Source organism: Gorilla gorilla, chromosome 9 (genome assembly GCF_029281585.2).
Source record: "Gorilla gorilla gorilla isolate KB3781 chromosome 9, NHGRI_mGorGor1-v2.1_pri, whole genome shotgun sequence".
In the NCBI taxonomy this organism is placed as follows: domain Eukaryota; kingdom Metazoa; phylum Chordata; class Mammalia; order Primates; family Hominidae; genus Gorilla; species Gorilla gorilla.
The window spans coordinates 37,977,712-38,004,438 of record NC_073233.2 but is presented as its reverse complement, the minus strand read 5'-3'; the positions used below and the strand labels follow the sequence as shown (position 1 = coordinate 38,004,438).

Here is a 26,727-nt window from a genome sequence, read left to right as displayed (position 1 = left end):
TGTTACAATCTTTTTCAATGCTACACCATAGCTACAGTATAAGTTGGGAAAATATTTCTTATGGATCCGGCAGAAATATCAACAAAAAAGCCCGTTTCAAAATATGTAAGTGAAAAGTTTGAGGCATTTAAGTCTACACTATAATAATGCCTTTTAAATAACTATTGATCAGAAAGATAAGCTTTTTTCATTCATATAATTATTTAGAAAATTAATAAACATTTCATTAATTAAAGACAAGAAATGTAATTAAATACAACTTTGCTTTTAATAGCCTTTGGAAACAAAGATAGTTCAATCAAAATTGATATATTTTTTTTGAGATGGAGTCTCACTCTGTTGCCCAGGCTGGAGTGCAATGGCACGATCTTGGCTGACTGCAACCTCCACCTCCTGGGTTTAAGCAATTCTCCTGTCTCAGCCTCCCAAGTAGCTGGGATTACAGGCGCCTGCCACCACGCCCAGCTAATTTTTACATTTTTAGTAGAGATGGGGTTTCACTATTTTGGTTGGCTAGGCTGGTCTCGAACCCCTGACCTCAAGTGATCCATCTGCCTCGGCCTCCCAAAGTGCTGAGATTACAGGTGTGAGCCACTGCACTGAGCCTATAATGGAAAACTTTAATTGTAGTAAAATATACTTCTCTCTTTTTATTAAATGACTATATACTTTCAAGTTTTATTATTTGAAATGTTCAATGAAGAATCCTATACCTTAAAAAACACCCAAATACATTCCAAATATCATTTATATTGAGCAATAATATTTGAAACAAGTTTTCAATAAAGCATAGGGTCAGGTATTTCAACTGATTTACTCAGAAATTTTTGATAAGTGCAATATATATTTGACATTCTGACAAAAAATTGAAGCCAAATACTCAATTTCATTAAACCCTTCATCTTGGGTATCTTATTTCTGGAAGGCTCATGCCAAAATGATTTAGTTTGATGCTCTACAACAATGGTGGGTTGACTTGACAGCACCTGACAAAAAAGTTCAGTGAATTTCATGATACCAGATACAAAGAACCTAAACTGGCTACTCTATAAAATGTCTACTGTGACTTGGAGTGATGACAGTAATAAATTTCCCAAATTTTTTATTTCTACTTAAGTAAGAGAACCGCTTTTACCAGTTTTTGGGTTAAAGACATTCCCATTACATTCTACTTTCTCTTAATTATTTATTATGGTCCACAATTCTACCTTTTAAAAACTAATAATTTATATTTATCATTATATTTTCTTAATGAGGAACATAATTTCTTCGTATTACTAAAATGCAGAAAACTTTTTCAAAATATTCATCAATAAAAGAGGAAAACATTTTCCAATCATAATATTTGTTGCTTAATTTTGCTTAAAGATGGTATTTAAAGAACTTCCAGAAAATCAAGCTTTTTGCAAAAGAGAAAAATAGCTCTTAATATGAAAGAATCAAACCTTCATTAGAACCAGTTATGATGACAGGGGATGAAAAAATTAGAAATTTGAAAAATGAATTCAGTAGACCCTTATTAAAAGTTGTATATACCTTGATTATCTCGTAGGATAATTTTTGATGCTCTGAAAATAACAAATGTAAAATACCTTAGAAAAATTTAAAATACAAAAACAGGTTGATTAGCTATAAGCAAATTAATATTGGTAAAAGTACCTGAACATAGAACTTAAGTGAGTACAATCATAATATATTGTAATTAAATTTGGCACACTTTTAGACTGTATCAAAATAGTTGATAAGGAAAACCACATTTCTTTGTATACAATACTTTCTCACTTTCTTTTGGATTTAGAAATCCTATAACAGTAAATAGTATTTTAGAGAATAGCTTTTTTTTTTGCAAATTAATTTTTCCATAAAAACCTACCATATTACTAGAAATAAGTAAAAAACAGAATATCATCACCCTAATGTATTCACACATACATATGAATATATATATATATATAAAAAATAACATCATGTTATATAAGGGAGAAGCTGTGATTAATCCAATCATAATTTTATAACATATTTTACAAAAAGTAGAAATGCATGCTAGGGAACAGAAGAATTTTTAATATGAATGTTACATATACATATATATATCACATTAACACATTTTCTGAGATTTAAAAAAACATTTTTTATTGAAGAATCCTTCAGGACACAGGCTTTCTGGCTTATGTAATGAAGACGAGATAGCAGTACAGCTTAGGGCATGGCAGATAGTTAGTGGTTAAGAGCACAGGCTTTAGAATAAAACGGGCTTCAATTTAAGTGTCATTTCTGCCAGTTATCAGTTTTGTGACTCCGGATAAGTTAAGTTGCTTGATCTCTCCAAACTGTAAGTTTCCTCATTTGTAAAATGAAGATAATAATGTTATATGGGTAGTTGTAAGGTCTATGAAATAATGCCTTTAAGCAGTAGTCCTAGCCCTCTGTTAAACATGTAATAAAACTTATTTTTTTAAAATTAATAATAATTAACAGAGTTTGTGAACATGTTAGCTTTCCAGTGTTATTCTGCATATGACTTCTGAAGATCTGAATTTAATCCTGGCTGTAACCACAGATGTATGACTTTGGGAAGGAAGGTTATATAACTCCTGTATATTTCTTTTTATTAAATATGTGAAATAGTATGTATGCAAGGGTTCCTGTGAGGATTAAAATTAAATATAATAATGTATATGAAAGCACCCAACACAATACCTAGAACAAATTAGATACCAAATATATGTTTTTAAAGAAACTTACAGTAGGCATGAGTTACTTTAAAAACTGTAGTTTCACAATTTAACAAATATTTATGGAGCACCTATTACACATACTCAGGATTTAGCTGCAAATAAGACATACTATGTCCTTACTCTTGTGGAGCTTACATTTTAGTGGTGAGGTTGGGAAAATAAACAAATAAACTAATGAACAATTATAAAATACATTACACTGAGAATTCGAACAGTACATGAGGGTAACTCAGCGAACACTTCGGACAGGCCAGTCAGACTTCTCTAAGGAGGAGGCTGAGATAGTTAATTTACAATCCAAATGACATGAAAAGGTCTTGAAAAGATCAGAGGGATGAGGATTCTGAACATTTGCTGTGCAAAGGCACTGAGGCAGGACTAAACTTGAAATATTTTAGGTACAAAAGTATCTGCAAAACTACCTACATCACAAGCTTAAGGATACCATATTTACTAAGCATTTGTATTACAGGCACCTTGGAGGATATACTAGTAAAATGTATCTTCTTACTTTCTAGGAACTTGAAAAATACATTTAAGTGAGGAAATGACTGTGATTTGTCATCATTTTCTGTTTTCTTTTTTTCTATCTTCCTTAGACACTATAAATGACACATTATGAAAAGAAGTGTTTCAGAGAGTATCATGTAAACTGGACTAATTCTGCTACAGCAGTTCTAAAAAGTCTTGAAGAAAATTTTCGAAGTACTGCAATATAATTTTCTTGGAGCCAAACCATAAAACACATATATAAATGTTTATGTCTGCAAAACTTAGGAAGAAGGGAGAAGAGACCTTTTCCCCTTTGCATATTTAGACAATGCTGAGGCTGTATCCTCCTGGTTTAAAAATTGAGATAACTGCATTACAGGTAACCATGGTATCTTTATGAGAGACTGTTAGTAAGATTCTAAATATTTGACTTTGCTTCGTGCAACTTTTCTTAAATTTCCTGAGTAACTTAGTTATGAATAAATAAATAGTGCAATGTAAAATATTAGACCCTAAGTTCAATTTATAAAATGAAGATTTTTATATAAAAATTACGGTCAAGGTGTCATATTTTAATTATATTTCTCAAAGAAAGATGATTCATTTGATATAACTAATTATAAGTTTCATATACTACGTGTTGATGACCACACAGAAACTTTAAGACATATAATAGCCAAATATGAATCTACTCTTCCTTGCCAAATGAAGCAATGATGTTCTGCCAGCCAAACTAACAGGAAGCAAGTGAAATGAACACAGAAGCAAACAGGCCTTACACTGCCTAAGGGAAAGTCAGCAAGATGGCAGTTTCAATCATTTGGAATAATACTAAAGCAGCCTTAGGCTTTTCTCAGAATGGAAACATGTCACTATTACTGCAATATTTCAACAAATCAGAATGCAGAGAAAAGAACACTTATGCAACCACATCTTGGAAGGGCACTTTACTCAACATTTAAGTGGAAAACAATTATAAAGAAATTTCAGAAAAACTGTCAGTGAACATAAATGACTCAGGGAAAAATGTTTTTTCTTTCAAAGTGCTTAATAGATTTTTCAAAAGCTTACCACTTAGAAACAATTTCCTTATATATTCTCCTTAAGGAATTATTAATATAAAGACAAATTTATATAAAGAGGTAAGTGAAAAGTTTGATTCAGGTTGCCGGTAAGAAATGCTCATTTTTCCCCAGTACAGTACTATTACTTTGGAAGGTTTGATCAAAGGGAATAAGCTTTCACAACATTTATATAGGAAGTTAAAAAATACTTCAAATATTTTGGGAACTTACCTAATCAGGATACTTTTAGCATGTGTCTAGTCATGTAGCCATCTTTGGTCAATCATCAAAAAATCAAAGGGAAATTGGCATGACTCAACCCTAACTTTAATACCGCATGATTGTGTCGTGTAAGCTTGTTTTGTGTGAGGGCTGCTGTGGTTTTAGCAGAGAGATTAACAACCGGACCTAAGCTGGCCTCCAAACCTTGCCCTGCTGATGCCTCAAGCTCTTTGAAGTCTGACCATCATACCTGGCAAAACAACAGTGGGAACTAGGATGGTGTCAGATCTAATCAAATTGTTTGCTGCAGCATAGCTAACTACGGGGTTCACTAATTGGCCCAATTGCGGATTATACCTTTTGCTACAGATTCAAGACAATAATTTAGTTAAATGATGTTTTTTTTTTCTTATCTCTTCTAATTAAGATTCCAAAGTGGGAAGAAATAGGATTAGACAGATTCTCAAAACTGTGTTCTCCTTAAGGTGGTATGCACTTTTGATAGGTTAACTATGGCATGTGAAATATATAAAGTGTAGTAAGTATTAAACCAACTTCTGATGATTCTGTGAAACCTATGTAATGCTATTATATGCTGATATCACTTGAGAATAAAAGCATAAACATGAGAATGATAATATAATGAATATATCAAAATGTACACATGTAAAAAATTAGATTTCCATTGTTAAAAAATGTTAATTTGGGTTTTTTTTGACAAGTGATTTAATCTAAATGAATAGATGCCTATGTTCAACTTTGATTTTCTTTTCTTTCTGCTAGCTGCAGTGTATCTAGGAATAAAAGCTAGTTGAAACAGCAAACAATATTTGTAGTATATTGGACTATAGCCCATGATGCTACAACTTAAGAAGGCTCCCAAGCCAGACATTTATATTTCCATTATTTTATTTTAGTAACATAATTGTGAGTTGACAAGCAAGTTAACCATCCCGCTCCCATCTCTAGATACAGTAAACATATTCAATGTTCTACTTCTCATTTAAAAACTGGAAAGGCTGCTGAAAATAAGCATAGGAAATAAAGTAAACCTGGGACCAAACATATCATGAAATACTCCAAATTATTACACATTATCATAGCTACTAGCACCCCTGTAATTTGTAAGAGTTTATGCTTTTCCAATATGTAAATAATAATCTTATTGAATAATCCTACTGAATAGTACCAAGTTATATGGCAATATAATTATAAATCTAATTTATATTGATTCTATTCTAGTCTTAATACTTGAGAATAAATCTATTACATGAGTACATAAAAAATAATAGCTACTTAATAAAAACTGGTTGGTCAATTATTTCGTGAGAAAAAGTTCTTGGTGACTGGAGAGGTACTGAGGTCCTATTCTGAATTAGGGACAAAGTATGATAAGACAACCTTGAGTAAACATGATTTACTTTGGCACTATTTTTTTGACCAATTACAGCCTACACAAGTAGTGTTAATCTTTATATTGAAAATTCGTAGTAAATATTGTAAGTCTTTACAGTATATTTCTTTACAGTATAAGTCTTTTGTATATTTCAGTGTTAACCCACTTACTGTACTCTCTGACTTGAACTTAGAAACATTGAATCTTTGAGCTGGAAAACTGTCCCATTACCAAAGTGGAAACTCTCTTTGTGAAAACCTTAATGGATGGTACAACTAATATAATAATACATTATTATCATTTATATTAGATAATTTTATGACTAGAATGTGCTACAGTATGATCAAGCTGAAAATGCAAAATCAAAATAGCAAAATATTATTAAGTGCAAGTGAAAATGTTGCATTTATGTCATCAAACATGCAGCCATATTTCAAATTCTGCCTAATCTTACTTGTTTATGTACTATAATTACATCATAATTACTAAAGAAAAAACTGGTTAATGATAGCCTGATATTAAAGAAGCAAAAATTACAGAAGCTAAGAAATGCAAGTTTAACCAGTTATTTTAGCTTGGAAGTGACGCCATGTACTCAAGTTATCTTACACGTAACTAAGAACACAGTGTGTACGGGTCACTTGACTGGTGAAGCTTATGTCATATTTATAGCTGTATTATTTGCACTATTTTTAAAAGCCCATTCATAATTTATCTATATTACATAAATTTCAGCAAAGATTTTATACCTATTAAGTAAATAACCCTGTCCTTGATTCTTAGATATAAAGATGAAAAAGACACCATTTATGTGTATTGAATCTATTATTATATCTTAGTAAAGCTTTTGTTTAAAATATTTAATCACTATATAAAAATATAACTAAGCTCGTATAGTACTTGCTACTTAACAAAGGCTCAACAAATGTTTGCTATGATTAAATGGAGGTTAGGCAAGGTTAGGTAAATTCGATCTGGTTAAGATCAAGGAATAAGTAGTATATAATGGTTAATCAAATACTCCAGACTGTTACTATATATAGCTTATAAGAGTCATCAGTTTTCAAAGAATTGGAAAGCTATTTCTTTTAACCTGAAATCATAGTTTAAATTTTGACTTTTACTTATCCAGAATGCATGTCAGGATTTTAGTGCAATTAGTATGGATATGATTCTGCTATGGTTTTTGTAGAGGGGCTAATTTATAGAGCTTTGTAGTTACAGGTATCGGCAAAAATTTTTACTCTGATTAGATAAATATTTTCACTTGAATCTGGACAATACCAACATATACTCTGAAAAGGAAGAAATATTCCTTTGCTTTCTCCAAATCACTCAAAGAAATTAGAGACTATGAGTTAAAGTTGCTCTACCTGTTAGAGGCCCTTGGTAGCTGCTAGTAAAAAGATAATCAGTTTTCACACACATAAAGGGCAATGACTTAACAAATTAAAAAAAAGGTGCCCTAAAAATAGAGATGAGAGTGCTTGTCTGCTTCTTTGCCCCTTGTTTCCAACCTTGCCCCCTTTTGAGACCATGTGACTGACAGTAAATTCCAACATGTAACAAATCTGCCTGCGGAATTGGAAATGTTATTTCTGCTTTGCCTGCTAAACTACCTTTCACTTCTGAAAGTGAGACTCTGATTCACTGCCTGATTCAATGTCAGATTCAACTATCTTTTACTTCTGAAAGTAAGACTCAGATTCAATAGACTACCTATTTTAGTCTCAGACTTTACAGGCTAGTAAGGTTACATTTTATTTTTAAAAAAATATGAGGACATTTAAAAAGAACATTTATTTGTTGTGAGTATTAAAACAGTAGCATTTGCTCGATGATTTTACCCCCAGTAAAGGAATCCTTGAACTAGTTACTTTCAGGTCATTTCTACCCCTGTTTCTAGTTTCTTTAATATATTACAAAGACTTGCTATCTGTTTGGATATGCATTTTAGAATGTACAATGCTACATTTAAAACATTTACTTTCAGGTGAACCACATGATTTTATTCTATTCTAATTATACCTATATATGTACTTTTATTTGGTTTGTTTGATTCCTTAATTTTTATTTTTTCTAACCACTAAATTGAGTATTATGGCATAAGTAAATAAGTTATTTAGAATGTGTATATTTATATTAAAATAACAAAAAAACTCAAAAAACTTAAGTGATTAGGTTATTAGCCAAAAAGGTGCAGAGTTTGATTATATAGAATTTTAAGAAACAACAGTCTATTTGTGTTTTGTTTTCAAACGTTGCTTCTAAACCACAGGTTGACCAATTATAATGATTCTTAGTTTACCATAGTGGGAACAAGAGAGAAAATGGAACAGAAATCTGTGTGGTTAATAAAAGATCTTTCATCAGCTCTGATGGTGAAGTGTAGTTACTATTAGAACCTAAAGTTATTCAGAGGAGAGGTCCCACTTTACATCACGTAAGTTCTTTATTTCTCTCTTTCCCTCAACTCCCAGTAAGACTCAATGAGACAGAGAAAGAGAAATCATAAACATGATTCACATTACTGTACTACTTTCTTCTCTGGGTACAATATTTACTTTCACAGGGGAATCATCTTGCTTAGTTTGTATGGTAATAGAAATTGTATCTCAGATGTGGTTGTCAGAATACTGATTTTGGGGAAAAGGTGCCACATGGAGAGAAAAAACTTATGTCTTCCATTAAAAATATAAACTCAAAAGAAAATGATAATCATGCTTTCCTTGTGACACTGAACTATAACTGTATCCTTCTCAATGTTTTAAGCAATATTATGGTACATTACTCAGTATTCTGTCAGAAAAGCTGAAACAATGTTTGAACAATTACAGTGTTGGGTTCCACTTCAATGGTTTCTTTTGAGAACTAAAGCAAATTAGCTCAAGAATCACTATTTCCACACTCTCACTCTTTTGGCTTTAAGTGGCTTTTGAAGGGAGTGTCCCCAGATGAGAAACTTCTAACACTCCTGCAGAGATGACCTGCTTGAAGAACTGGCTGCCTGATTAACTATTAACTGCTCTCAATAGGATTAGATAATTAAGGACATTGATGACCATTAATTAGGAGGAGGGCACATTAATTTGTCACTGGATAGGGCCCTTACAATGATTTATAGGTTAGTGCTACTTGCAAATGTGAAGGGAAAGAGAAAAAGAGAGAGAACCATTAAGTTACCTTATCAAGTGGCCAGCTTAAAGAGGGCAGAGGGTCAAAAAAGGGCCAAAGTGGTCACTTAAGGGTGAAGTCCCAAACACCAAAGCAGTGCCAAGCCACATTGACCATCATTTGGTGATGAAGTTAAAAATATGCTAATTTATTGGTGGCAATTCTCTCTTTTTATGGTTTCAAGCAGTTAAGACAAGTGGCCTGCTTAGGAGCTTTTCATTTGAAAAGAGATTAAACAAAATGGTTTGTCAAGGCTGCTTGGCTGTTTTATGTCTTTGTTAAAAAAAAATTGCACCGACTATACTGATAACTATCACATCACCCAAAAGCCATCTCTCTCTGAGCATTTACTTCGTTAATAAATACATCAATTCTAATTCCTTAATAATTCTCTGTTCATTTGCTCTTTAGGAAGATTAAGTTGAAATAAATCTTTTGTCCTACTACTTTCTGTCACCATTGCTTACGTAAGGGTCACAAAAAAAGTGGTAGTGTCTTAGAAAATGTACTTAAAGACACTAGTGTAAATTATAATTTGTTTAGTTCCACACGAGGAAAGGTAATTTCACTAACAGTAAAGAAAAATGCTTTTAAAATGTAGATAAGAATCCTCTTAGCCACAGACAATAGTGGGTAGCATTCACATTCCACACCCAAGTAAGCGCAGCTCATTAACACTTAATTAAATATGCTTTTCAAAGCCATGGAAATATGCATATCATATTTATCATGTAAGTTTGGAGCTTACTTTTAATAGATATTCAAAAGAAAATCATCTTTGCCATACTTGATATATTGTAAAAATAAAACAATAGTCTAAAAAATTATTGTTATATCAGAAGAACTTAAAAATACTTAGCATAAAAGATGTCCTAAGAATTTCATTAAAGTAAAAATAAGTGAAAATGAAAATAAAATAAAGTAAAAATAAGTTTATCTCAAGATTGTAAACTAAAACATAAAAATTCTCTTACCTCAATGGTGAATAGCTTCCTTTTTAATTTAAAAGCTAAGTCTTTGACATCTGATTCATCACAGATCAAGTTATTAAGCCGAGGAATCTGCCGTATATGAATCAAGCCTTGTGGAAAAGAAATTAAAAGAAAAAAAATTTAAAACATTGTCATCAGATGCATAAATTAAACAGTCTTATAGCAGAATCCTGTAAATTTACACACAAGCATCCTCCCCTTTTAAAACTGGAGCTTACTACCAGGAGCAATGAAGCAAATGGTGTGATTATGCTCAAGTAATCAAGCAGAATAAGATAAACAGAAATCCTTGTGTGAGGAAAACTAATTGCACTTTGGTACAGAAGTACAGATGTAAAGAGGGATCTTAATACTTGTCAAAACTACAGCCGGTTTGTGTGTGATTTTCTCTTGTATTTACAGTAAGCAAATATGGCTATCACCTTGCATGCTGCCCACGGCACCACTGAGTGATCTTTATTTTATTAAATGCACCACTAAGCAGCCAGCAAAACAAGGCTTCTGGGTTACTGATAACCAGTGAAGCACTCATGAAAAATATTTCATTTTGTACCTTATTAATCACTTGAACAAACCATTGAAGAAAAACTACATTTCAAAGTACACTCTAGGACCAAACATTAACCCCTATGCCATCCCAAGACACTCATTTCTATGGCATGTTAGACCTTTATGTAGCTGCTATAAGCTTTGCAACAGTGCTAGGTAAACCATGAGCTTTGGCCTCTTGTCAGCAGAAACACTTGCTAATTTTTTCTGACAAGGGCACTGGATGGCTTTTGTGCAGCCTAATGTAGTTTCTGACTAAACTAGGGGTCATTTCCCACAGATGAAGACATGGAAGGTTCTTCACTACATCTTTCTGCCTGACTCAGCTTATATTTAAAAATCGCCATCCCGAGGACACTGATCCAAAACATGGGGAGGAAAGGCAAATTACAGATTTGAACAAAGAGACAAATCTTACTTATAGAACTGCTTCTCTAGTACAAGGTTTTGTACGTGTGTTTAAATGCTTAATAATGCATCTATTAGTCTTAGCTTAAACCTTTAAAGGTACTTAGCTTTAGAAATGGCCTCTTCAAAAATAATTAACTAAAATACCTGAAAATTTTTCAAACTTAAAAAAATGTAAAAGGTGTTTCAAGAAGACAGCTTTTGGCTACAAATTAAGACTATCTCATACATACTATTTAGTAAAATATATTTATTAGAAATAGGCACACCATACTTTTATTTGTACATTTCTTATTTTAACCTTGAATGTGCTTGCTTAGCTATCAAGATGCCTTATAGAATAAATTAATAATTTCATCATCAGGTCCTCCTTATTAACAGAAAGCATACTAGTCATTAGAACCACTCTTTACTCGGTGGAAAATAATTTATCAATTCAGAGATTTTAGCACAAAGAATCATAGCCTTTCAACCTTTGCAATATTTTAATCAAAATAATATTTTTTAGAATATAAAATATTTTACAAAATGCATAAGCTCATAATACTTGTCTTATAAAATCTGGTAGCAGGCTTCAAATAAGCTACTCAGTCTTTAGAGGTTTCCACAGAAGTATGGTAGTTCCATAACAATGGTAGCAATAATTTATTTATACTAAGAATAATAGGTAAAAATCTGTTATTCACTACATTCTATATTTGTTTTAGACCTATATTACTAAGACCTAAGTACTACACTTTTACTATTCATATAGTTCTACATAAGACTCTTTATTAAAAAGAATCCCCAAATTAACCAAATGACTACAATATTACTAAAAGCAAAAAAAAAAATAAGTAAAAGTCTGATGAATTCACCTGTGTTTATATCAAGGTGGCAATATTTTATAATTTTTTCATAACTCATACTAACAAGAAAAGGAGTAAACAGAGAAAAGTTCAAATATAATCAAAGATCTTCTCTTTCTGAAAATGTAATTGACTAGGAATCTGTAAATATAATCCAGTATGTATCTTATCATATGGCTAGGCTTTGTAAACTATAAACTGCTACAGAAAACTGTCATTATTAGAATTAATACGATATTTATTTCAAACATGGCTAGTAAGTATGACTGATTACATGGCTACCTTAAGCCAGTAGGATGACAAAATATACACCTGACTCAGCCATGCCTCAGTACTTGGGTTTGACTCCTTTCAGTTATTATAGTCTATAGTCTTAATGTAGTTGGGTAATAAGCTTCCATGGAAGACTGGACAGGAATGGAAAATATTTAACAGGTGTATTATAAAATTCACACTCCTTGACAGTAGATATTCGGATTGAACAGGATGCTTCCAGGTAACCTAGAAGCAGCCTGCTCCTGCTCTTCTCATTATGAAGGTTGTACTTACCATGATAATCCTTATACAATGGGTTAGTTTCTCTCTCAGAACCAATAAATGATTCCAGACCAACTACTATATCTGACAAGGTTGTGACACGGGCAATAATGGCTTTATTCTGCAAAACATGGAAACAAAACAGTAACGTTAAATATTATGTTAATAGTATAATATCTATAAAATATCCCTATGCCATCTCATGAAAAACTGTAGTGGAGATAGACTATCAACAGTGAAATAACTTAAAAATTAAACCTACTATAGGCTGAAAACTGGATGGAAATATGCCCTTAATTGAAAATGCTGGCCCATGTAGTCATGCTATTCTAATTTGAAGAACTGAAGGGAAAACATAAATTGGTAGAAGACATAAATTGATTAGTTCTGATAGAGAACATAAATTGATTATTTTTCACTTGTATTAAGGAACAAGACTACCTTTATTCTCATACATGATTATTTTTCAAATTACTTCATCCAATGCCCATTGGAAAACCTGTCAGACAGCAGGATTCAGAAGCAGTAGATGGTACAGCATAAAGTATAGGGCAAGAGTCCCACTGTCGTCTGTCAGCTGGGACAAGGTCCCAGCCCTATAACAGCTGAGGTCCTCTGTGACATATTAGAAACATGGAAAGGACCAGCTAAGAGACTGCAACATGGCTAGCTATGAAGTCTTCTGTTTTCTCTTTCCAGATGCTGCCATTTGGCTCTGGGATAATAATAAAGGGAAAGAAAAGATGGTAGATGACTAACATTTAGACCAGTAGCCTATCCTTTATTTCTCGACACAATCTGAGATGAACTGAAATACTGCTAAATACATTTTAATAAGTGTCACATTTTGCCAGATCAAAACAATAGGTTAATATGTTTATAAACATAGTATGTCCAGTTATTAAGTAGCAAAAGTTCTAAAATACTAAGAATCTCCTGGCTATAAGAATATAATCATCAAATATCTGGTAGGGTTTTTTTTTTAATTCTTTAATTACTGGAAATCTAGTATTCCTTTTAGCCCCTGACAGGGTGGTAGATCAGAAAACTGTGATTATATGCTATGATGTCTTAGACAATTTTTTGCTTGGCAGATCTAGATAAGTTGAAAATGTTTTTTGTAAAATTTTGCAATTTTGAAACTCTCATTTTATACAATGGTAATGCCCACCAGTTTAAAACTAATCTTTGAAGAAGAGAATGGGAAATATAAAACAGTCAAGAAAATTTATCAGCCTGCTATATCCCCTGTTAGAAAGAGGTCAAATATAATAAAAGATTTTCATTTTCTGGGAAGATGATTACAACTGAGCTTACTAATATTCTTGTTTCTTAAGTCCCTTTATAAAGATGGCCTAAGAATGAAAAATTAAAGAGGGCTGGTCAATGTTACCTGACTTGGTATTATGAAACACATAGTAGCCTGCGTCACCGAACATTCTGTTGAAATGACTGGTTAACTCACACCTAGAGCAGTATTTGAAACTCCTTCATAAGTTGGAATGTGTGTTATATAAAGAATGTTTTAGCATTATACAAGGAATGTTTCAGCCTTTGGATCAGTGTTGTTAAAAAGAATCAGTAAAAATAATTATTCTTAATTGTCTTTAATATGTTCAATCACGTGGGCACACTAAGTATAGAAAAACATAGTTTGGAAATGCCTATTTTTTCTAAGGCAATTTTTCATTCAATGGTGAGAAAATAATCCAGATTGATTCCTTACTTTCAGTTCTGTGCCACAGGGGATGGTCCTACTCCAGGAATAACAGGGGCTTCAGAGGCCATAAACATTTTCCTCTCAATATTTCTTTAGCCAAAGACCATTATATCAAACTCATCCAGGTTGGGTTTCAGCCAGTTATTCTTCACCCAAACAAAAATGTCTGCCAGACATTCCAACAGCTGGGATACAGTTCACAATGAGTCAACTTGAAAATGATTCATTGTGCTGAGTACTGAACAATGTTGGGGTGGGGGTGGGGTGTGGCTGGGTTGGTAGTAAAGGGTGAGAACAAGTGGGAGATGAAGAATAACCATGTGGTTCCCCCATTAAGAAGAATCATGGATAATAACCAGCAGGCTCTTATCATTTCATTTTTAGGATAAACTCAACTGGGAAGAGTACTCCTGTCATGGACCCTCAGATGAACAAGCATTTATAAAGCCTACTGACAATATTTCTTAATCAAAAGGTCAGATTTCCTTTTATCTATAAATAAAAGACTAAGCCTTTTTATCTAAATATCTGAAACTAAAATGATACAAGTCAATTTTTGTTAGAACTCATCTATTCAAGATTTCAGTGATATAAACTAGGACTTTCTCAATTATATGAATAACAGAAATTGCAAGGTTTAAAGATGAGATAAATTTCCATTCTGATAGTACATAAGCAAGGTACTGTGTATTTAAATGGTCAACCTGACATTTGCTTACTTCAAAGAGGATTTACTTCTTTCATTTAATCTTAACATTTACTAATAAACCATTTTACATCCTATAATGTTTATCAACTTTATAAGTCTTTTAAAGGTAGTTTGTGGGAGATTTAAAAAAATCAGTTATCCACTTCGAAGGGGAAAACTAGTGAATTCTAACTGAAAAATATGCACAGCCTAGATTTCACAATTTTCCAGAAACTCATTCATGTATTTCATTTATTATATTTCTAAGTTTCACAGGTTTGCGTCATAAACTATAAACAAGTCTATTGAAAAAACTTCCATAAAGTATTAGTACAAGAATAATTTTTAATCATACTATTACCATAAAATTAGTTATATAGTTTCACAGTGATCTTACTGCTTCCTGCACATTTATTTTGCAAAATTATTTGTATAATGTGGCAGACCAGATTAATTGTGAAAGTTGTAGGGATATCTGAAAAACATTTATAGAATAAAAAGCAATGGAAATTACATAAGAATAACATCTAAGTTTCTGACTGAGAAAATGTTTATTTTTACTATAAACTTATTCAACCTCCTAGTTATGTGTAGGAGTATAAAAGATATTTGGGTTTATAAACGTATATGTGTTTTAAAAAGTTAAAAAAATTGTTATAGATTACTTCTGCACCTCCAAGCTTCATAAGGAATATGGTCTATTGATGTAATCTTACCTTAAAATCATTCTTGTCAAAAAGTCTTTCAAATAATAATATTAATACTAAATGGTCTTTTAGATAAAAGCAGGTGAATTTACTTAGAAGAATCTAAAATTAACAGCTTAAAAAACCCATAAAAGCGTAATAATCACAATTCACTTTAGCAGGAATACACTATGGATAATAAATTGTCATAATATAACCAGCAGTGTTCAGAAAGCTTTAGCATAATGATCTGAGCAGAGGCCTTGAAACTGGAACATCCACATTCTCATCTTAACAGATTCTAAGTGTTTTTATGTTATTCACCAAGATGTAAAACCCCTTTGGTCTTCAGTATATATTAATAGATAGAAATGGAGAAGTAGAGGTATTTGTACGTCAATTACTTAAATTTGAACATAATCTTTGCATTAATTTTCAAGTTGTTACAATATCGTTTCCAGTACGGAACATTTCAGTAAGGACATTCAGAATTCACCAATCTGGGTAAATTAATGCTTATGGTGTATGTATGTTACAATGACATCACCGAAGTATGTACAATGATATTGCCACCCCTCCTCCTTGCCCATCTGGATATTAAAATGTAGGATGGCTCAAAAATCCTTCTTATCCTAGACAAATCTCCCTGCGCTCCTGGGTGAGAGTTGTCAGCTCTGGATAGTAGCCAAGACATGACTAGGAGGGAAGCCAGAAGAGAGGAAAGCCAGTGTCCAGGAGTTTTAAGAGTTTGCTGGCAATCTCAAATAGCATTGTATTAAGTTACATAAAAGGCTCTTAAAGTTTTCTGTTGCAACATAATTTAATTAATCATTTAAATTTAAAATATGTCAAATGGTGTTGCAAATAAGCAAAGCAAATCAGATTGTCCAGTCTTCTACCTTTGTATTTCAATTTTAATTTCAAAAAAAAAACCTTCAGAGTATTTGTTTTGACTGTTCTCTGTTTGGTTTCATAGAGTGTTTCCTGTTTGCCATTATACAATGGTAATACATTTTTTATTAGGGTACAACAAATCTGTTAAATGGATTTTAAATTAAGGAAGATTAATTTAATGCTCCCTTTCAGATCAAAGTTCTTAAAGTCAAAACTATGAATTTTGTTGAGATAAAAATTTAATCACTGCCATTTAAAGCTCCTACAATTTTCTAATAAAAATGGTTCAGATATATACTTAGTTACCAAGTAACAATCAGAATACCTTAAACCCTCAATATTTCCTTATTTTCCCAAACCTAATTATCTCAACAGTATAAAAGATGCAATTTGTACGAACACAAAATATATTTCCACAAAAAATTTTAGTAAGAGGATTAAGAAGTAATTAACCAATAACTTAATTATCAAGAAGCTTGAAAGGAGTAAATCAATCAACATAAAGCATTTATGCAACGCCTCAAGTAAGAGCAAGTTCCTGAGTTACTCTATACTATTTAAGAAAGATAGGAAAAATAATATGAAAGGAAGAGCTCTCATTTGAGTATGGCACAAATAACAGATTTGGGGCTATAATAGCCTGAAAGCACTATTAAGTTAATTTTGAAGACTTAGATAAATATTTAAGTTACTTTACGTTTGACCATAATACATGATGTAGTGGTTGTGTGTTGGGAGAGAGCGGGGAGGGGAGTACCCACAAGAAAAGCAAGTATGTCATAATCAACAGCTCAATTTATAATATTTTCTGAAAAATGATATGCAGAGAACATGAATATAGGAGAACTTAAGACCTTTCTTTGTTCTGTAATCCAAAAAATAAGCTTGGATCCAAGGATAAATATGGGGATATTTAATAAGACATTTATTTTTCCATGCTTATTAGGTTTTCCATTCTACAGAAATCAAGACTGTGAAATAATAAAGTTATTTATACTATGTTTATAACTTTTTACAAACTTGTCCCACTTCCTCCAGAGTTGTCACTTGCTTCTGTGGATTAGATTTTTATTTTATTAAAAAATATTTGATAGTGGGAAAATAATTCTGTTCATAATCATGAGATTTAGAATATTTGTAATAAACTGATGAAGGTATTAGATTAAATCTTTCCAGATTTAACACTGAACTTCAAGTCATGGTTAATTTTAGAATACAGAGGAACTTTTGTAAATTAAAAAAATTCTAAATGTAACATTATCTGCCTAGCATCATATAGTAATATTCACATAGGAAAACTGTAAAACAAACATATTTTGGTTCTTTATCCTAAAGCTCAAAACGTATCCACAAAGGGGCTAATGGCAAATATTCCTAACCTCGATGGTGAAAAAAACTGCTAAGATATCAAATTTTACTAGGAATAGGCAATGGAGCCACAACTTTTTGTGTTTTCTACATGGTCAAATACTCAATATTCTAAATTTTGATATGAAAATATTGGTTCTTTATAATTGAGACTTTTTTTAAGAACACATTGTTTTACTTTCAGAAATATTGTTTATATTATATTTACACTGGCTTCAAATATTCGAATAAACATACTTTGCAGGACATTTACTTATATTAGTTTTGTTTCTTTTTCAGTAAGTTATTCTATAAAACATTAAAAAAACTTACATATTCTGAAAAGTCAGAAATGGGATGAACAAAATACTGAAATGAATAGGCTGGACAGAATAATGGTATAATATTCAAAATTAATTGTAGGCATTTTTCTTAACTATATATCTAGTTTCATATTAAGAAATCTACCCACAGAAAAATTTGTGTTTCATGATTAAAAATGTTTTATGGGAAACTTCCTAAATCAGAAATCTTTTTTTAGTACTTTGATACTTGAAACCCTAAAATGCAATTCACAGATGTCCAAAAGCTCACACCCTGCCTTGAAAAACAATTGGTAATATCCAAATATCAAACAGAGCATCCAGCTGATGTTTGTGATACAGTAGCAGGTTAAAGATACTAAAGTTTAAAATCAGCTTAGAATAATCCCATATTGAGTATAAAATTATAGCCTGTCATCAGGAGCAGGTTGACAAGAGCCAGGTCCAGATGGGAGACTGGCTGGGAAAAAGGCTGAGGCAGGTGGGAAAATGATGGGAACCTGACGGAAGACAGAACTACTCCCTCTGCTGGCAAGGTCCTCACCTGCTTGAATTTTGAACAAATGACTAGCTTTTCTTTAATTATTTAAGATACTATCAATAAATTATGTAAGGTGCCCCCTTTTCAGTCTGCGCATTTTCAAACTCATGGTGTCTTATTTTCACCAGATTAATTTGGCAAAAATATAAAGATCCAATGTTTCACCAGGAGATCGAATTATTTATCTTGTAATTTAAGTGCATCATAAACATAAAATATAGCATTGTTTTTATAATATAAGGCCTTTAAAAATTAAGAATGCCTTTGAATTATGTTTGTTGATATATACACTTTCTTGAAGAAAAAAAATTCTTGGGCTACAGACTTCACAATCTCTTTCTCAGGCTCTGCATAATGCCCCGTAATGAAATAATATAGAAATGAACCATATAAATCAACTATACAGGGAACAAGGAAACAGCATGTCACAGCAAAACAGCATAGATGTACAGCGCCAAACCTATCTGATAATCTAATGATCTGAGTTTACAGATATTATGTACTAATATGTAAGAAATTAAGAACTAATGTTTACACAAAAAATTTGCTAAATTTTACAGAAAAATTATTCAATGTTTGATTTTCAATGTAAGTTAATAGCTGCAGCAAAAACATTTAGTAAAAATCTGTTCTAAGATTTTGGCCTACAACCAGAAGCTCCCAGAACAGGAGGGATCAGCTTTTTCACCCACTGTTCTCATCTGAATCCTGGCTTAAAAGCTATTCCAGCTCCCAGCTTTCCAGAAGGCTCCATCCCAGGAATCCTTGCCTGCCATTTGGTTTGCTGATTTTAATCTCTCAGGACTTTCTTACAGTGGCTCTACTATGCTGAACTGGCACTTGCTTCTACAAGTGAGTTATTATTAAACCTGTAGGTCAATTGTGGCACTAACAACTCTTTGGAAGCTTTCAGCCACAGTGTACAATTTGCTAGTCTAATTAAATATTAATTCTAAGTGTTACATTTTGTGGCTAAGAGCTTTTATTTTCTATCATCAGCCTGGAAGAAAAAGAGGTTACAAGCCTAATTTAATCTCTCCCCTGTCCTTCCCAACATTAAAGATTAACTACATAGGGTGCGAAAACATTATTAAAGAAGCAAGAACTCTTCATATAGCAATAATAATGTAATTAATAGGAAAGGGATAAAACATAACACTAGGACATAATATCTGATCTGGTACTTAAACAGCTTTAAATTGTAATTGTTTACAAGCATGTTTGGTCTCAACATTAAAAAATAAGTATTCACATTTGATGACGGTAATCTTTCTTTAAGGGAAAGTATGTAACCAAGTATATAAATAGGAATAATTCAAAACTCATGTTTTCTCACAGGTATTTTTCAGATATCTTACAATGCCAATGAAAAAAATTTAGTAATTTTATTTGTAAAATAAATGAAAAATTAAATAAAGTTGTACTTGTTTTCTATACACAAAAAGTGATATAGAAGATAGTTTATGATAAAAATAATGTAAAAGATCATTTCCCCTCTTTTTCTCCTACCATATTCATGTAGCTTGAACACACAGGGCTCCCCACACCCCCTTCTGCTCCCAGAACAGTTGTGTCCATCCTTGGACACTGGGCATTATAAAGACGATGCAGTCCAGCAGCCAAAGATTCCATATGTCCAAACAGATGACTCAATCTCCATACCGTGATGAGACATTTCACTATTTATACCATTGATACATTTGAAAAGTTTGGCCCTAAATAGCCCTTTAGCTAATAACTACTACCATTATAGGAACTACAGAATGAATAACAGTATGAACAAGAACATCACAAAGTTATTTTAGAGAAAGGAAAAGTATTTTAAACCAAAAATTTCTTTTTATGGTTTACTGAATATGTTTTGGTTAGATTAAGTGTAATGAAAGGTTTCTGAATCGTACTTCTCTTTTAAAGATGAAAATGACAATTTAAAATATATCCTTACTGACAATTTAAAATATATCCTGTTCTTATTCAATATGCATATTTACACAAAGACAAAGTTATACATATACTACTATGCTTAATATAGACAGAACTTTATAGATAATTTAGAGTTTGTGTAAAAAGTTTCAATCATCCTTGTCCAAAAAAGTAAATTAAATATACACGTATAACGCATACAAGCTATGATGTGACTTTAAAAATTAACCGGGTATCAGCATGTGTAGTCTGAAACAAGAAAAAAAGCTTGAGCTGTAAGAATTATAAGTCCAAAGTCTATGGTAGAAGGACTGAAACACAGACTATTTGTTATTTTAAAGAAAAACAGATTCTGTTTACAACTTACTATACTGACACAAAGTCACTGGAATTTGATAAATATGATGTAAAACTGAAATGGGTATAATATAATTTAGTTCATTTTAAAAACTGCTTCTTTTTAAACTCTTAAATACGTAAATTTCTTATAATCAATTTCAGAGTCGTTAAGAAGATCTGAAAACATTAAAGGCAGATTCTCAGTTAAGAATATTCTGATTAAGAAAAGAATTCATAAAAAATGACACTCTGAATATCTGGCTTTATCCTTTAGTAATTGTAGCTATGATCAAGAGATTAATCTGTAATTTTCATCCCTAAATATTCTTCTTAATAAAGTGCATTTAAAAAGATCATTTGAAATAAAGTTAGATGACTGAAGGTGGTGTTATGCTCATATCAACAATTAGATAAAAAATATTTTCCCAAAATTTATAGCTGTAAACTCACAAAAGAATATTTTTCTTCACCATGCAATTATTCTTAGTTCTTGTTTTAAGAATAAAAGATTTCACACTGAGAGAAATTCACAAGGCCACTGGAGTCCACATTTCATAATCCCATATTAGTGGTTAGTTCTAAAGCGGTCCATTGCTTGACTTAGAGTTTAGCTGCTAAAATACTCAGCATGAACAAAAAAGTTTAAGGATGTGAAAAGGTTTGTTCTGAATTTCTCTACATAGAAACATACTGTATCATTCACTTCAGTAGGTTTAAAGCTCTAATACATTAATGTTATAGAAGATTAATTTGAAAACACATCAATTAAAATAACACACTAAATAAAATCTCATTCATTTTTCAAGAGACATATTTTTAAAAGGCCCTTTCTCCCTCCTTTTCATCAGAAAATGAATTTTCCTTGGTATAAGCTAACATGCTGGTAATAGTTTTCTTCAATGAGATAGCTGGGAAAAAATTCTACAGATCAGATTATTATAAAACAGTGGGTATATGACAAAAATTGAATAAGGCTATTAATTGATCAAGTGTCAATGATGATAAATGAAAATATGCTATAGGCTAGTTTCAAATCTGAAATATGGTTGAATAAAGGAAAGCTAAATAGTTTACCAACTACTGTTCTCTAGACAAGTACATTAAACTCTGGCAATACTTAAAATTATTATACAATGAAAAAACATACTGACATATTCTATGATCCAGAATGTCAAAGGAGTTTTCATTCTTGAATTATTGTTGTTTATATTTTAAAATTCCTTAAAAGTGCAGACTATGACAGCTGGAATAAAGATTAGCAATAATAAGTAAATTTTCTTTTTGAAAAAAATGCTGTGAGAACGGTATAAGATAACTTTCTCCATTTCTAATTTTATTAATTAGTTTAAGTGTTTCAATATTTATTTCCTAACAGTTTTAGGTAAAAGCGTCTTAAAAAACACAAATCAAAAACAACTTGCCACAGATTATACTAAAAAATGCATAAACAAGGGGAAATTTATTTTCTTTTCACCTCACTAATAAAATCATCATAAGGCACAAAACTAAGTTTCTATTTCCAAAAAGAATAAGTGTTACTGGTCACCATTTTCTTCAAGCACACAACTGTTACTGGGAATTGAAAATAAAATTACCTATTTTCAAAAGCCACAAAATGTTTGCATAATTTGGAGGTGGATGACAAATTTTGCTAGTGGTAAGCCAATTCCCATTTACAGAACAACAAATTATTGTTTCATATCTTGCTAGATATGGAAGTCAAACAGTATCCTATTGTAACTGCTTTAAAGTTACCACTTTGCAAAAGAAAAAGATAACTCATTAAAAAGTTTCAAAGGGCACAAAAACATTTCTGTTTCTAACAGTAAAAGGGGGACAAGCAGCACAATGCTGAGTGTAGCCAAAATATAATAACCTTTAATATGGGTATTTACACCAAAGTTTTTAAAAGTTGCAATAATATTCTTATAATTATAATAATATGTAGGAAGAGTTTAAATATAGTGTTTTAGTTACTTTTCTTAGAAGTAACCTTTTCTTTTTTTCTTCTTTCAATCCACGACAACCTCCTTCACTCAACAACAGAGTTTTGAACAGTTGAGTTGTGAGAATGTGAGCAGCTGCTGTTATTATAACTAAAGGTCTGTCTACTGCTTGAGTCTGAGAGACCACATGTTCGGCTGTCCTCTCATCTTGCCATCCTCACCAATTAACTATTAACATGGAGGGCTGTACACATGCTCTTGGGGGCTCTTTAACAGGCTTCTTGGCGAGTGGAACAACTACACAGCAGGGATCTGGGAACTGAGTAATGCTGGAATATAGGGGAGCCGTCCGTAGTTCTGCTCCTTCTAATGACACTTTACTCCACAGTTCAGCATGTAACAAAGTCTGTATTTAACTTAGCCATTTTCACACACATTTTTAGTTCAATGTCTTTGGGCAGATACTAAAACTATATTCTATCAAGAGACAATATGAGTAATAATATTACTTCAAAGGGAAAATTGTTTAAGATTATATGCATATACACTTAAGACATTCATAATATATTTGTTGAACAATTTTCGTGTTTTCTTAACAGATATTTAGAATTTATTTTTATATACTCGTTCCAAAGTATGCTTGCCATTTTTTTCCTGTGGCATTAAAGAAAATAATCTTCAACCTGAAGGAAATAAGAAATTTCAAGTTCAAAGTTGTGGGACTGAACATAAAACATTTCAAATGCAAATTAAAAAATAAGTCTTCTTCATTCTACTCACAAAAGTCTTATTATAAGTTAAAATCAGTTTTGAATCTATGTCATTATTTTCCCTATTTTAACTTTTCCCTCTCTTTGCAATTTCCTTAACTATGTATTCTTTCCCCTACAATGAAATTAAACATGGGAAGCATGCCAAAAGTACAATAAAGGGTAACTAATCATTACTATACAAGTCTGACAGAATGCTAATAACTAAAGTAAGAACACCGATTGGCTGGTTTAACAATTCAAGAAATAAGGATATTTTATACAAAGTACCTTTAATATTAATTTATATAATGCACTCAAATAAAGGTACCACAATTTTATTATCTATACATGCCCAACTATATGTATGATAAAATTTTCAAGGATATCCAACTACATTTCTATTTCTGCCCAAAACCACTCTGCTACCATCCCCAAGCTCAACTATTCATATACTCACATATACTACTTTTCTGTTCCATCATATCTTTTACATTGTTGAAAAAGTTCCATGTGAATAGGAATCTTGTTTGTCTTGTTTGCTACTGTATCCCTATGGGTGCCTAGAACAGTGCCTGCATTATTTGTTAAATAAGTGTATAAGCTAAATTACCCACAGTCATTCAATCACCATTTAAACCCTGACTTACAATCTCCAGAGGTGGCACTGGTCATAGTGGACAGGAAGTTGATGTATGATGTTTAAGGAGTCTTGTTACAACATGGTGATGCTACTAATATTTGGATGGCCAACTGACTTTATCTATGCCTCCTGGTCTGTCTCAGGCCTAACCTGTGAGAAGATCCTGTCAGTGTTTTTCATAAAAAGAGGCCGCTGGAGATTTCTATTGCTTTGATAGACTTTTATATCTTATTTTTTGTAGCCTGATCTCTGTTCAAATCCTCAATTTTGGAAATCTGTTTAAGTAATAATAGTGAAGATGACAACTGCTAACATATATTGAATGCCTACTATGTGCCAGCACTGTTTAAGTACATGTTATTACTAATCCTCTTAACTGGATACTTTTTGCTCCATTTTCACAGATGAAGCTGAGGCTGAAAAAATTAAGACTTGACTAAGACTATGAAACTAGTTGGATCCATCTGCCTCTAAGATCCCAGGTTCTTTCTATCATTGAATGCTACTTTGTGCACAGTTTGTTTCTAAATTTTGACTCTAGTATCTATGTTGAACAAGTAGCACAGCACAGTGGCGTTAAGATTATGGTAATAGGAGGTAGACTACTTAAGTCTAAATTCTGCCACTCATTAGCTGTGTGATCTTGGGAAAAGATAATGACAGTACCAACCATACAGGGTTATTATGAGAATTAAATGAGTTGATATTTGAAAAGCATTTAGGACTGCAACTGGCCCATAGTAATCACCACGTAACTTTTTATTTAATAAACTCACAGTGCCCTGGTTATATGTATTCGTACATCTTTGATTACCTTTCTAAGCATACTGCTTGCAATTCTTATTCTCTTTCCTTAGCCAAAAGACTGATTTTCCTTGACAGACTTTAAAAGTTATTAAAAGTTTTACTTCATATTTATATAATGATGGGTTTGAACAAGTACAAGTTTTATATTTTCTCCTAAACATTTTCATATAAAAACAAATATATGGTCAGACATTATGTTCAAAGAGCAAGGGAAAATTTATTTGTTTTTTATAACTCAATTGGTATTAGGGCCAGAAGACTACTATATGATAACTTTGCAAAACCGTCTAGGAATGAGAGATTGAAAATTGGAAAAATTTTAGAAGGTTGTGCAGTTTTTTAAAAAAAGACATTCTCTGTTTTGAGGAATATGTCTTAATTCTTTGTCACACTATATAACTTTATACTCATTACCAAAATCTGACCCTATATTTTGCTATGTCTATTTCAAAGAAGTCTCTTTACTGCTATGTTAAGAAGCATAAATTTAATCTCTCTTCCAGTTATACAGGGGCTGAAATATACCTGTAAAGTATCAAAGTTAAAATATTGTTTCAGGTTCAGACATCCAGATCACTACATCATTCATTCATTATTTAATCAGTTATCTAGATAGGCTGATTTGGAGGTCATCTGATAGAATCTGCTGTTCCCTTAAACAGAGGGTACAGGATTCACTGTCACAGAAATCCGCAATGGGAATCTCTTCCTTAAGTAATAAAGATGCTCACCAACAAAATGGCTTTAAAAAAGTGTTTTCCTTTTCTTTCTTTCTGTTTTCTCACAGAGGCCCCTTTGGAATAAAATTTAAAGTTACATATGTACATATATTTTTTTCATAATTGTTTTTCTTTGCTTTGCAATTATGCAAAAGGAAGCATATTTTCATCTTTTTTCTCTCTTGTCTAGAATGGAACTTTTTGTTTAATCTTTTATATGTACTAATTTATCAAATATTTTACAATAATAATTTTCTCTTAATAAATATGGAATAATTACAATGTTAGCCAATAACTTTTTTTTCCTAATACAAACTTAGTGTCATCAAAGGTAGTTAATAATTCAGGACACATAGGATATAGTGTGACAGAGGGTAAAGAGTTTAAATTTTAGAGTTAACCAGATCTGAGCTTGAATACCAGCTTAAAATGTACAACAGATATGGGATATTGGATAATCATTTAACTTCAGTTTAGTTGTCTTTGCAAAGGGTGAAATCACAGCTATCTTGCAGGGTTTTTGTGATGATTAGTGAAGCCATATAACCTAATGGTGAGGGTGATAAGGTTTGAAGTCAGGGAAGAACACTGGCCTGCTACTTATTAACTGGGTGACCCTATGGAAACAGAGGTAAAAACTATCTGTTTCACAGGGTAGCACTGAAGATTCAAGGACATAATACTTGTAAAGTGTTTGGGATGTAGTACACGGCTAATAAATAGTTGTAGTAATAGCACAGTAGTAGTAGTAGTAGTAGTAGTATAAGTAGTAGTATAAGTAGTAGTATTTTCACCAGTATCTGATAAGTCTGTTTCATGTTTATTTATCATAAAAAGCTCACCAGGTCTACCCAAACTATTATTCGAGTACTAACTTTATGATAACTTATTAACAATGAAAGCAATACAAGTATGTGTACAACATCTAGCATGATTAGAGAAAGGAGTTTCCTTATGATATGTCTGCAACTGTAAACTAATA

General features: G+C 31.8%; 1 protein-coding gene across 6 annotated transcripts in view; it reads right to left on the bottom strand.

Moving 5' to 3' along the window:
- The window catches only part of ELP4 (elongator acetyltransferase complex subunit 4), a 274,197-nt gene that overhangs the window by 123,478 nt on the left and 123,992 nt on the right, over nt 1–26,727 (bottom strand). For all 6 annotated transcript variants that reach the window (XM_055356452.2, XM_055356450.2, XM_004050887.5 and 3 more), the window contains exons 8-9: nt 12,433–12,541; nt 10,061–10,167 (exon numbers count right to left, since the gene is read on the bottom strand). In XM_055356452.2, the coding sequence (XP_055212427.2) occupies nt 10,061–10,167; nt 12,433–12,541 (216 nt within the window). The remainder of the gene's footprint in view (nt 1–10,060; nt 10,168–12,432; nt 12,542–26,727) is intronic.